At 44.8% G+C, this 13,703-nt stretch overlaps 2 protein-coding genes across 2 annotated transcripts; one reads left to right on the forward strand and one right to left on the reverse strand.

Moving 5' to 3' along the window:
- Window positions 1-2,610: 2,610 nt before the first annotated feature.
- mettl3 (methyltransferase like 3) lies at window positions 2,611-7,241 on the forward strand. The gene is made up of 11 exons (XM_080022920.1): window positions 2,611-2,827; window positions 3,151-3,341; window positions 3,493-3,981; window positions 4,307-4,482; window positions 4,623-4,836; window positions 5,471-5,658; window positions 6,330-6,368; window positions 6,492-6,600; window positions 6,688-6,753; window positions 6,894-7,006; window positions 7,103-7,241. The coding sequence occupies exons 1-11, from the start codon at window positions 2,719-2,721 to the stop codon at window positions 7,215-7,217; spliced, it is 1,809 nt and encodes a 602-aa protein (XP_079879046.1). The 5' UTR covers window positions 2,611-2,718; the 3' UTR covers window positions 7,218-7,241.
- Window positions 7,242-7,378: 137 nt separating this feature from the next.
- On the reverse strand, window positions 7,379-13,305 carry LOC307246883 (uncharacterized protein C17orf114). The gene is made up of 3 exons (XM_080022921.1): window positions 13,076-13,305; window positions 8,745-8,840; window positions 7,379-8,430 (listed from the first exon to the last, which is right to left on the reverse strand). The coding sequence occupies exons 2-3, from the start codon at window positions 8,827-8,829 to the stop codon at window positions 8,258-8,260; spliced, it is 258 nt and encodes an 85-aa protein (XP_079879047.1). The 5' UTR covers window positions 8,830-8,840; window positions 13,076-13,305; the 3' UTR covers window positions 7,379-8,257.
- Between the last annotated feature and the right edge of the window lie 398 nt (window positions 13,306-13,703).

Consider the following 13,703-nt stretch of genomic DNA (forward strand, 5'->3'; position numbering starts at 1 on the left):
GTTGCTGCTGTGACACCTGAATTTCCTGATTAAAACTGTTTCTTATCTTAAGTTAGCACACAGATTGAAAAAAAAAAAATACAAAGTATATTTATTAGAAATATTTTTTAAAAGTCAGCTGACTCATTATGTTTAAATCAAATGTAATTATTAAACAATTTCTTATAAACTATGTGAATAGGCACTGGAAGACCCTGTAAGCCACTGATGGAACTCAGTGATCCTCAGCGTTTTTACTGCCTCCTCTGTGGTCAAGATCTCAATGAACCCAACAATTATGTTAAAATAAACAGACATACAGTATTTTATGTTTGGGCTCAAATTGACCCCAGCAATCGAAACCATCAAAACAATTATCATAATTCAAAGTGTTACCCAAGTTTCCACTTCAGAACATCAGCAAGGAACACCTAGCAGTTAGTCCATCATGGGAGGAACACCAATTAAAAGTCAATTAAGGTGCGTGTCTGGTGTGGGCGTGTCAACGTCCAGGATGAGGCCAGACCCCACAGGTCATCAGGGCAGAGAGGAACATCGGCTGGGGCCGGTCCACCCTTCAGGACCTCGATACTTCCAGATCAAGAAGGGCCAAAAAGATGATCAGTGACCCTTGTCAGGGAGAAAATATCCCCTCGGTAACCTGGATTGATGCGTTGATTCAGATGCGTGTACAAGTCTTTATTCCTTGCACACGTACATGGAGCGAGGGCTCTGGCGTGAGAATCATCGCACGTCACGACAACTCACTGTTATCCATTTATTTATTCATTTTCACAAAGAAATCACTTGCAATGCAATAACGATATTGTTTTCTTCGAAGGATCAAAATTGTCTCCCTCTGGCCGTGGTGACCTCTGCTTGGTACCGGGTTTGTCTTTTTGGCCTCCAGGATTTTTGATGATAATCTGTCTAATCTTCCTTGTGCTGGCCTGGATAGTGCACTTTTTTCCCATAGTGGTAAAATATTGACCACACTAACCCTACATTGACCTCCCATTTCTCGGTAAAATTCTCGAAAAGATAGTTCACAAACAGTTACACTCTTACTTATCCACTAATAATACCTATGATGGTTTACAAAAGCTCTCACTGGCCTGGCACCAAATGATGTTTGCAACATGCTGGTAAGCGATGAGCCGGTCTGGTCTCTCAGGTCCTCTGGCCTTCTACACATTCCAAGAGTTAATACCGAAGCTGGCAAGGCAGTTTTCTGGGTTGTTTTTTTTTATGCTCGCATGCATCAGAACAGCTTCCAAGCCCATCTGTGATATGCCCCCACACATTTTTTCTTTTTCTTTTAAAAACACTAGGCTTCAAAGCTTTTTAGTTGGTATCTTTATTTCCTAGGCCCCCATACACCTAACACCCCCCATACCTTTAGCCTGCCAGTCCAGGGCTTCCCATACATAGACAAATGTTTTTCTTGTTTTTTTTATCAACCATTTATTTGTATATTTGGATTTTTTTTTTTTCCACGCCAAGGAGACGGCCGGCTGAATTCCCGAAAAAGAAGAACTATCAGGTATTACACCGCGGTCGAGCCAGCCTCCACTTCGAAAAAAAAAACGCGGTTAAAATAGCCCCCACGTTGTTCTGCGGTACATGTATAAACTAGAAATTACGGTAAGAGCCTGAAAGAACTGATTCCAAGATGCTGATATAATTCTGTAGTGGAAATATAGTCTGTGGAAACAGGAGGTTTGCTTTTAGTTCCAATCTGAAATGAGAGGTCACAAAGATCATATTACATTTTAGAGGGCTTTCATTTGGAAATTCAACAGCAGAGCGTCCTGATAGGGAGGGACATTAAGAGGGACGATCATTCTGGAGCGGAACTGGTCTGTGGAACACGGTTTCACAAGTTTCATACAAATCGACATCATATTTGGTCTGCGGGTCTCTCCGTTTTTTTTTATAATAATTATTATTATTATTATTTTTTTTTTTTTTTTAGCTAAATACAAACAAACAAGGGATATTTCCATGTGTTATTCAGCCGAATTCTTCTGCCAGACAAAGCGACATACAAGATTAAAAATAATAATAATAATAATAATACGATAATAAGGTTAAAATATAAACTAAAAACAGTCTGCGCCCAGGTCCCGCTCGCGTTTCTCCGTTTTTCGGCACAAACGGGAAGGACGCTCGGAGCCTCTAGCGCCCATCACAAGGGAGCACCTGCTTGGTGACGGGGGGAGCTTCACCCCGCGGGCCTGCGAAAGGAGTATCCCACTCCTTTCGCTTGAACCTGTGTTTTTGACGCGAAATAGCGACAAGACAAACACGGCATTCCCAAATACAGCCGACCCATTGACCACAAAGAGCGCATTTGAACGGTTACATTTATAGAGCGTTCAATGGTTCCCTGTCCACCTCCCAAATTCCTCCTCCGCCGCTTTTGCAACTAAATGAATTACACCTGCATTACAGTCATCTATTCGTAGGATGCGGATGCTATTCACGTGGACTGATATGACGAATGCAACTGATGTAATACGAAAAGAATCATTTTGGGGTCAAGGGAGAGGGGCATTTCCCTCCCGCAGTGGGCCGGAACCATTTAGCTCTAGGGGGGGGAGAGGACATTTCTTTGGGGTTGCACCGCACCACCGTCATGTCCCGTATGGCGGGCGTTTGGCGCTTCGCGGCGTCCTCCGGGTTGTAAACGCCTGCAGCCGCTGTGGTTTTCAAAGTCGACGTTGCCGCCGGATCGCCATGTCCGACACATGGAGCAACATCCAGGCGCACAAGAAGCAGCTGGAGTCGCTGCGGGAGAGACTCCAGCGGCGGCGGAAGGACCCCGCGCAGCTCGCGGCAGTCAGCGGTGCGTTGAATTGGGACGATCAGCAACGATGAAGACACATCGAAATATATTTAAGCGCGGATGAATAATGTGATTTATTAGTTGTGGGTTGGGGGATTTATTGCATTTATTTAATTAAATCATAATACGGATTTGTGAATTCTGGATTGTAGTATATATATTTTTTTAATCCTTCTTTAATCGGGAATTGAGACCATTCCTTCCTGTTAATCAGAAAAAAATACTTGTGTTTCAATGTACCTTGATGATAAATAAAGTGTCTCTATCTATTTATCTATCTATGCCTTATATCTTTTGATTCTATCTATCTATCTATCTTTCAGATGTGGGGAGCAGCACAGAGAGTGCCACCACAAGAAGTGATAGTCCAGCGCCAACTCCCCAGGGCCCGTCCCAGGAAGAGACGGAGCACCCCCCGGACCCAGAGCTGGAGAAGAGGCTTCTGGGTTATCTGTCCGATCTGAGCCTTTCCCTGCCGACGGAATCGCTTTCTATCACACGTGAGCTCAGCGGCGTAAGTCCATCTCGTAATGTTTAGGCGTAGATAATAATGGCCGTAGTTGATATTGTTTTTCTGCTTTGCGTTATTTATTGTTCTTTTGGATTTTAATTTGTATTTTTTTTTTTTTTTCTCTTGTCAAATCTTGTCTATTTATTTCTCAAAGTCCGAAGCACCAGTCAGTCATGGCTGCATCCAGAGTCTGCTGCTCAAATTCTCCGCTCAGGAGCTTATTGAGGTCCGACAGCCCGCCTTGGCCTCGGCCTCCTCCTCCTCCTCCTCAACTTCCGCCTCATCTTCTACACTCGTCATTTCGGTGGACCACACAAAACTTTGGGCCATGATTGGAACCGGGGCAGGGGCGGCGGCCCAGCGCATCGGCGCCAAAAGAAAGGCGGAAGACCAAATTCACCAGAAAAGAGTACCCGGCTCCTCCCCGTCCATCCAGAGTGCCCCTTCTCCTCCGCACACCTCCATCTCCCTGGCTCCCGCCTCCTCCTCGCAGCTGGCCGGGGCGTCCGACTGGAAGGCCGGGGGCTCGGCGGGCGGCTCGGATAAGAAGGGCAGGACCAGTAAGAGCCAGTCATCGCACTTGGACATGGAAATTGAGAGTCTCCTGAACCAACAGTCCACCAAGGAGCAGCAGAGTAAAAAGGTATCACTTTTCATTATTTGTATATTTTTATATATTTGACTATTTCTGCTTTGTATTTTTTGGCAAGTTGTGTATATATTTGACAACATTTTTTAATTCTAATTTTATTAAAATTTGTACTTGACTTTTATTCACATTCACATTTTTTATTTAGTTTTTTAACTTCCATTTTATGTTATTTTTTCCATCTTTTTTCGGACAGCTTTTTTTATGTTTTTATGCCAATGGTCTGCAGTTAAACGCACCGAACCTCACCAGAACAAATTCCTTGTAGATGATAATGTACCCGGTGGAATAAACTGATTTTGGATTCTGATGTGTGCAGGTGAGCAGAGAAATCTTGGAGTTGCTCAACACCAGTACAGCCAAGGAGCAGTCCATCGTGGAAAAGTTCCGTTCCCGGGGCCGGGCGCAGGTCCAGGAGTTCTGCGACCACGGGACCAAAGAGGAGTGTGTCCGCTCCGGGGACACTCCTCAGCCATGCACCAAGTTGCACTTCCGGTCGGTGAACGTTCTCTATGTCACTATCTGCCTCTTTATCTCTGTTTGATCCTGTCATTGAGTCAAAGGTTTCTTCAATCGGGGCCTGACTGAAAAGAGCTTGATTCATTTTTTTCTCACCCCTCCCACCCTCCTATCAGCCGCATTATAAACAAGCACACAGACGAGAGCCTGGGTGATTGCTCCTTCCTCAACACTTGTTTCCACATGGACATCTGTAAATACGTCCACTATGAGATCGACAGCGTGCCGGAGGCGGAAGGCGGCCTCCTGGGCCCTCAGGCCGGGGCCACCGAGCTCGGGCTACACGCAGGGGATGCGGACAGCAACGTGGGCAAGCTGTTCCCCTCACAGGTAAGGGGGTCAATTGTTAATTTGGCGGGTTTTAGAAATAATGGAATAAGAGCTTGAAGACCAGGTAGAAACTGATTAAAAAATAATAATAATAATAATAACATGAAAGGATATTAAAGAAGGGAAAATTAAGAGTTCCAAATCAGTGGTGTTCAAGCTGTGGGGCCCCCTTAGTGGGGTGCGGCGGAATTGCAAGGCACACATTGGATATGACTAATTAAGTTTCATGAAATATGTTTATTTAAAGTTTACAAATCTGCTAGGATAATAGTTTTAGTTTTGTTAGATGAGCAGGGGCGAGGTTGTTATTTTCATTAGTTCCTTGAAAAGAATACAATTTGTTTTTGATTTTAATTATTTGTTGATGTTCATTCATCTTGTTGGTTAATATTATTGTTTCATTAGTTGTGCACCTTCCTGCCCCTGTTAGTCTGTGTGAAGAGGCTATAAAAGCCACAAATGTATGTGGAAAATGAATATAAATAATGACACTAAGATTCTATTTGTTTTGACCTTGAAAATTGAAGAAATAGTGATTAAAAAGGACTTGAAAGCCCTTGAGTTTCATATTGTAATGCCAGAATTAACCCTGCAAATGGTCCCCAACGGCGCTTGCTTCTCCCGTGTCCCCCAGTGGATCTGCTGCGACATCCGCTACCTGGACGTGTCCATTCTGGGCAAGTTCGCCGTGGTAATGGCCGACCCTCCCTGGGACATCCACATGGAGCTGCCGTACGGCACTCTGACCGACGACGAGATGCGGAAGCTCCACATCCCCATGCTGCAGGACGACGGCTTCCTGTTCCTCTGGGTCACGGTCAGGTAACCGCACCGCCCAGAGCAGTTGCAGCTGGGCCATAATAACCGAAACAAAATCGTTGTTTTCCTTCTCTCGCCGAGTGTAGCTGAAATATTTAGATTTTTCGATTTGTTCCTGATTTTATTTGATTTCTCGCCAGTTTTACGATACTAACCAAATCAAATACTTCAAATCTTGAACTGAATACATAGTCGGTAATGTTAGGATATTTCACGGCACACTGTCAGTGTTTTTTTGTACATTACTCCACCTAAACTAATGGTTTTGTATAATAGTGGTGGTATTTAGTGATGTTGATATGATGACCGACACAGTTCATCTCCTAATAATCCCTCGAGTACATCACAATATAATGAGAGCCAGAATCCCTGATGATGATGATATTGTGCTGAGATATCAACCGGAGCGCGTTCGCCTTGGGAGTGAGATGTTATATCATTAAGTAAATATTAGATTTGATTATTATTGCATTTATTATTATGATCTCGCCCGCTAAGGAATTGTGCTTGGGGAAGGCCTAGCTGTGATTAAAAAAAAAAAAAAAAACCCTGCTTTTTTAAATTGTTTAACAAACTCATGTTCAACTAGTGCACTACTAGTTTAAGCATTCTTCAGATTGAATATAGTGATGCAGTTTTTAGGTAAATATGGTTCTTTTTCCTCCTCCTGACAGGGCTATGGAGTTGGGCAGAGAATGCCTCAGCCTGTGGGGGTGAGTGTCTTTCTGTTCTTATCAGGCATCGTAATAAGTTATTTTTGGCCAATAATAAGGTGTGTGTGTGTGCGTGTGCGTGTGGATATAATAGACTTTTTTTTTTTTCTCCTCCACACTCAGCTATGACCACGTAGATGAGATCATTTGGGTGAAGACCAACCAGCTCCAGAGGATCATCCGAACGGGGAGGACGGGGCACTGGCTCAACCACGGAAAGGAGCACTGTCTGGTACGCTGCCCTGCCACCGCTGGCATCCAACACCGCAACAACAATGACTAATTATATACCAGTCTTCATGTGTGTGTTTCTCTTCAGGTGGGGATGAAAGGAAGCCCCCAGGGTTTCAACAGAGGCCTGGACTGTGATGTCATCGTGGCTGAGGTATGTACCTTTACCTTTTTATTTTTTTATTTTTTATTTTTTTTTTTATATATATTTTTTTTAATACTTTGTGGAAACGAGTGTAATGACGTCACGGCGGCTCGCTCCGTCTCGCATTCCGTTGGACCCCCTCCTCCCAGGTGCGCTCCACCAGTCACAAACCTGATGAGATCTACGGCATGATCGAGAGACTCTCGCCCGGCACCCGGAAGATCGAGCTGTTCGGGCGGCCTCACAACGTCCAGCCCAACTGGTGAGATGCCGTCGAGTTCTTTCGGGGGAAAAACGCTCCGGGGTGTTGGATTCGTCACTGTTCTCACACTCTATCTCTCCCCCCCGTCCTTCCTAGGGTCACGCTTGGAAACCAGCTGGACGGCATCCACCTCCTGGACCCCGATGTGGTGTCTCGCTTCAAGAAGCGTTACCCGGACGGCGTCATCTCCAAACCCAAGAACATGCAGTGATGGGACATGAACTACATGCCGCTCTGTGTTTTCTAGTGTTTTTTTTGTTGTTGTTGTTGTTGTTGTTTTTTTTTTAACTGATGACAACCTTTTTTAATAAACGTAATTGGAAAAAGACGGTTGGTGATATTTAAGAACAATATTTTCAGAGAGGCCATTTTTAGTTTCTGCATTTTATCTCGACAAATGGTAACAGACAAACAAAGCCACAGGAGACATTTTTAAATTTGCAATTGTTTTTTTCTATTGCTTTGTTGTTAATAATAATAATGATAATAATAATAATAATAATAAAGACAATTGGCCAGTTACATGCTGGACATTTACATACAATGGAGTTAACGGGTCAGCAGTTTAGATTACATTTGATATGCTGGTTATCACTTAATTGGCATAATTGTTTTACAAAATATACAAAGTTAAAAAAAAGTTGTCATACAACTATTGTTTACTGTTAATTCCCTAAAATTTGTTGTTAAGAATCACTTGAAAATAGATCAAATGAGTCCAGTTACAAAAAGTTGAACTGAAAACTCTCAACTTCAAATAGGAATTTTAGGTGCCCCATAAAGACATTCTGCACTCTTGATTATGATGTTGTGATATCTAATGGCATAATTAATTGTTGCATCTGTAACCATTTTGCATTTTAGACCATAAAAGGAAAGGAAGACATAGTGAAGGGCAAAAAAATAAACGTTTGAAATGAAGAAACATTAAAGTAATGCACTTTACGGTAATGACACTGTAAACAGTTTTCCAGTTTGTCTCCGTTCAAACCAACACGTGTGTGTGTGTGTGTGTGTGTATGCGTGCGTGGGTTAGTTTTGCGCCACCTCCGTCAGGGGAGACAGACGTTCACGACACAGTTCATCCCTCTCTTCGCTCCCTGGTCGCGGCTTCTCTGTCAGGTGACGGAGGAGACGGGACCTCCTTGGCAATTCCATCGCGGGCGGTTAAAGTTCGAGTTGGCGCTGGCTCGGCGGCACCGTCGCCGGGTGGGAGTGCGCCACGGGTGGCGTGGGGGCCCCGCCGCGGCCTCAGTAGGTGGCGTCCACGGCGTTGATGTTGCTGTCCAGCTGGTGCCTGAAGGAGAGCCGGGCCTTGGTGGAGAAGTAGATCTGGGAGCCGCGGCTCAGGCTCCCGCCGCCCTCCCCGTCGCTGCCCCAGGACGCGGTGGAGGAGAGGCGCGGCTTCATCTCCTCTATCGGAACTGCGGCGGGGCGGGGAGGGAAAGCAAAGATAATTCAATTCTCCTATTTTATTGGCTTAAATAAGTATAATCACAGTTTCTGTCCTAAATAATTAGTTATATTTAAGAATGGTGGCTTAAATCGCTTTTGATTTTTTTCTTTTTATTATTCGCTGTAAATCGTTTTATTTAAGAATTAGTGACTCAAACAAAAACCAACGCATTTCAGAAGACGTGATATGTAAAATAAAAACAACACAACCCCAAAAAACGGAGGGAAAGACCAAAAATAATTGAACTGAATGATTTGAGATGAATGGTGTAGTAGCGCCGACCTGCCGCCGGGGGGCACTTCCTGCTCTTGCAGCGCTCCTTGCAGCGCCTGTAGAATGGGAAGCACTGGAGCGCCTTCACACCCATGACGGAGGTTTCTAAAAGGGGGAATATTAACATTCAATAGTTAAGCTGGATTATTACATTATTCCATTTGAATGGCCTCCTTGGATGGAATTTGATAAAAAAATAAAAAAAGATATCAAATATTAAAACCGGCAACAAAGGAGTAAAATGTATGAAATAAAACTCTGAAAGGTTTTCAGCAAATTCAAACCCAGAAGAAGAAAAAAACCCCAAAAACATTAAATCACTCGCGTTAATGCGGTGCCCTGTGTAAGAATGCGTCTATGGAGTGGCCCGTGTTCCCAAATTCGGTTCCCGTTCAGCCTGCCTTATCAAAGCCTGTGGCCCCCGGGATGTCTGGGCGCGCTGACAGCTCCTTATCTCTGTCAGAGGGTCACAGCGTGATTGAATTACTCTCCAGTCAGTCACGGCGGGGCCACATCTTCCAATGACAGGCTAATCTACACCGACACCATTGGCCCTGAGACCCATCGGCCAACACCCCACCCCCAGGCCTTCCCTGGTCCGTCTAATCCCCCAATACAGACGTCAATGGGCGACAGCAGAGGTTGACACTGATAACCCCCTCTCGCACACACACACACACACACACACACACACACACACACACACACGCACACTTCAACAACATTGTTGCCACCTTGAACGCGCCCCGCCCTTTCCCTTGAATCTCCGCAGCTCAAACCCCGTCCAGGCACCGGCACTTTTCACTCGGAGGCCCCAGGCGCGACGTGCGCCATCAGGCCGGCTGTGGTTCTGGGTTGGAGGTCCCCGGCGGCGGATGCACAATTCCTACATTTGGCAGGTTGTGCCGTCCAGATCTGGTGTCGCATAGCGCTGCTTGGCGTGCGGTCGCAAATATTGCACAGTCGATAAATATGACCCGCGCGCTGGTCGAAGCTTGGTGGCGGAACCCATTTGTCACTCCACCCCCACCCCGCCTTTATCTATTTGTTTCTGGCCGATAAGATAAAGCCACAGATGGGTGGAATTACTGTTGTGCGTTGGTTCGAAGGGACGAGACACAAGCTATTTCGTGTTAAACCTCGAAGGTAGAAAAATGACGGAGCACAAACAGAACGACTTTAAAAGCCGTGAACTCTCTCTCTCTCTCTCTCGCTCTCTCTCTCTCTCTTATTTATATATAGACTATGATGTTTATAGTGTATATAAAGTTTTTATTTCAGGAAGGAACCAGAGTGGCGCAAAAAAACAACGCTCAGGATTTAATATTCTGACCAACTTAAAACGTATTAAAACTTGGAGAAAGGGTGGGGGGGGGGGTTGAAGGGTGAGACAGATTGAGGGAGGGAGAGTCGTCCTTCACTTTCCCCCTGGTGACCTATTTGCACAGCGATTAGAAATTCTTGTGCCGTAATAATGCTGAGACATTAAAATTCTCACGCGGCACACGCCCCAAACTCACGCACGTACATGTCCACACACAGGCACGCACACACACACACGCACGCACACACACACACACACACACACACACACACACACAGGGCCGTGGTCAGTGGTGTGGAATTTTTGGGCCCGAGTCATTATTGGCTGTGGGGTTCTGGCAGCAAAACAGCAGCCTGGGAAGCTGAATGAGAAAAACAACTGTGACACACACACACACACACACACACACGCACGCACGCACACACACACACACACAAACACACACACACACACACACAATCAATCAATCATAGGGACCCACGCAAACCAGAAAAAGTCCAAAAGCCAAGCACAGAACAGTCAAGATAGCAGGATATATAACATGGACGGGAAATAAGACAACCGCAAAAATGGAGGAAAGTTTTGGAAGCGGAAGAGGGCTGTGAGAGGCACCACCGAGTTGAACCGAAAGGAGAACTTCATTTTGGCCCCTGCCCTGGTGCGTGCGTGAGGGACGTGCCGCCCAGAACAATAAGCTTTTTAATTGCCCTGCAGCCCCTGGCCGATGGAGCCGGAGATTGCGCAACACCTTCCAGGGAAGTGGGAGTTAAGTGGAGCCTTCTCTTTTTTTTTTCTTTCTCTCTCTCTGGCTCAGGTCACGGCCAGAACGCCTTTTCTGCATTGCCGTGTTTGGAGATGTGAGCTACTTTAACATCTGCCTGTGAAGTGATGGATCCATAACATATTTGAATTTGTCTACTGTTGAGCCCCACCCGCCCGCCAAAATCCGGATTCAGGAAAGTAAAACTCCACTCCGGGATGTTGAGTGGGTTTTGCTCATTTGCGTCGAATCAGCTGATCAGTGGTGATGAAAAGTTGGGCTCCTTTTGGAGAATGAAAAAAAATGTATGTGTTACGTTTTTTCAGTTCTCTTCCTTCGGTTTAGTCGGTCTGGCTGACGAGAGTGGGTGGTCGGCTCTTTTCGCTTCGCTTCCCACAAGTCTCACACCGCGACCGGTCGGTGCGTGGCTTGAGTGAAAAAAACATGGCGCGGAGTTTTACTTTCTGGACCAGGCATTTTCCGCGTCTGCCACCGAGCGCTTGCGTGCCCCGCTCAGGCCGTCGTTTACCTTTACAATACACGTTTGTCATTCTGTGTGTATATAAGGTTGCCGCCAGCCAGTAGAGATATAGTTTACAGTAACGTGATCGGGATCTTCCCACACCCTGGCAGTACAATGTTTCCATTGAGTTTCCCTTTCCTTTCCATTCCAGGTCCCCTGAGTATTATAACAAAAATGGTTCTGTTTCTGGACGAGGTCGATGTGGCGTGGAGCCTTGGCACGATGGCCCTTCCCTAAAAAACTGCTCTGCCATGGTCCATGACGTAAATACAGAGAGAGAGTGTGTGTGTGTGTGTGTGTGTGTACATACGTGTGTGTGTGTGTGTGCGTGTGTGTGGACCCATTAACAATAAAGCCCCTGCCAGTCTCTTGAAAAAAGGGTCCTCCCAGTCCTAATTACGACCGCCATAAATTGTTGAAATTGGAGATATGCATTACCCTGTATTCCGAAACCGCCCATTTATTATTTGTCATATTATCTTATCTTATCTGCAAAAAAAGAAGAACTTTGTGGACAAGACAGTCATTTTACATGGTATAATGACTAATGTACTACTAAGTACATGTATACGTTATTAATCCCTCTGGGAGAAGTAAAAAATGCATAGAAACCCAATTGATCAAACTGGTGTCTCGGAAAGAACTTACGTGCAAAGTTACATGCATGTTGTTGGACTTTGTGGAAAGGGGATTATACGCGTTAACGGGAGTGTGGGGAACGATTTGAATGAAACACAGTGCCAGACAGGTTAATCTGGGCTTCCAGATATAGATACACTACCCCACCCCCACCTCACTCTCTCTTTCCCTGTCATGCACGTACGCACACACACACACACACACACAGACACAGACACACACACGCACACACAAATTTAAAATCATTACTTATTGTTGCCCTTATTATATATATATATATATATATATATATATATATATAATATCTTATTAATACAATCAGCCTACAATAAAAGGCTATTTGGACTGGTGTGTGTTGGGTTCAGTGACTAAAAGTCATTTAAATACGCTCAACGTATTTTTAAAGGGTGATTGTTGTGTGGAGCCATCGAAAAGATTTTGTGAAGGTTCGCTTTTTGAGCTTCAACTTCCACTTCTTGGATTGCGATGGATCTGGACCACTTTCCAAGGTGCTCTCAACCATCAAATGCCTCAGAGGTCCCAGCAGTGAAAGTTCCCAAGTTTGCGCCCCTCCCACGGACACGCCCCCTTCCACCAAACCAAATAAACAACCCAGGCGACGTTAAACACTATCATAACGCCTTCCTCTTTGTTTGTTTTTTAGTTTTTTTTTTAACCTATTCCTCCTACATACTTTTTGCTATTTTTCTTTTTTGCTATTTTCCATGTTTTTTTTTTTTTTTTTTTTCAAATTTTACACATTTTTCCAATATACAAGAATCTAGAATAACTGCATTTTAATATACATAATTACTGCTGTACCAATGTGGATTCTCATTCTCTAGTTTTTAATGAAAAATGTATATTACATTCAATAATATATATATATATATATATTTATTTATTTATTATTATTTTTTCAAAAATAAAAAATAAATTAATTGGAAAAGAAATAAACGAATTAACGTCAGATGTCATCTATTCACCGTCCATAGATCAGGATGACTATCATGGAGGGGGTTTGCAGGTCAGAAGCCGTGCGCGTCCGACCGGAACACAGAATTTGGGGTGAAAGGGTTGAGGTCCCGACGTACCTGAGCAAAGCTGCGGGGAAGACGCACGAAACACCAGCCGCGACGACGGAAACGCTCCGGTGTCAGCGACTGTCCATCTGCCGGAGAATCACCGCCTCAGCATCCGCATCCCGCTTCAGGATGCTGCGTTTTGGGGGTAAAAGCCAGTGTGTGTGTGTGTGTGTGTGTGGGTGTGTGTGGGTGTGTGAGTGTGTGTGAGTGTTTGTGTGTGTTGAGCGCGTCCTGGGTGACTCTCCACGCAGCGACTCAACTTTAAATAGCTGATCCCCAGAGCACGGTCAATCCAGGCACGCCTGCTCCCCCCCCCCCCACCCCTCTCCTCCTCCTCCCTCTCCTCCTCCCTCTCCTCCTCCTTCATTGCAACTCTCCCTCTTTGCTCCACCCCCACCTTCCCTTCCATCTCTTCCACGTTTGACTCTTCTGCACAGTTTAAATCTTCCCCCTACCTCCACATAATTCATATGGATATGGGTGTTGATATGGATATGGCTATACAGTAGGTATGGATATACATATAGATATAGATATGGATGTTGATATGATATGGATATGGATATAGATATGGATATGGATGTTGATATGATATGGATATGGATATGGATATGGATGTTGATATGATATGGATATA

Source organism: Zeus faber (genome assembly GCF_960531495.2).
Source record: "Zeus faber genome assembly, chromosome: 22".
In the NCBI taxonomy this organism is placed as follows: Eukaryota; Metazoa; Chordata; class Actinopteri; order Zeiformes; family Zeidae; genus Zeus; species Zeus faber.

Excerpts from the sequence above, each read along its gene's own strand:
- mettl3 (XM_080022920.1), top strand. The coding sequence starts at position 2,719 with ATGTCCGACACATGGAGCAACATCCAGGCGCACAAGAAGCAGCTGGAG. Across the intron at positions 6,601-6,687 it reads ACGGAAAGGAGCACTGTCTG|GTGGGGATGAAAGGAAGCCC; the intron begins GTACGCTGCCCT and ends GTTTCTCTTCAG. Across the intron at positions 6,754-6,893 it reads GTGATGTCATCGTGGCTGAG|GTGCGCTCCACCAGTCACAA; the intron begins GTATGTACCTTT and ends CCCTCCTCCCAG.
- LOC307246883 (XM_080022921.1), bottom strand. The coding sequence starts at position 8,829 with ATGGGTGTGAAGGCGCTCCAGTGCTTCCCATTCTACAGGCGCTGCAAG. Across the intron at positions 8,431-8,744 it reads GAAGTGCCCCCCGGCGGCAG|TTCCGATAGAGGAGATGAAG; the intron begins GTCGGCGCTACT and ends GCCCCGCCGCAG.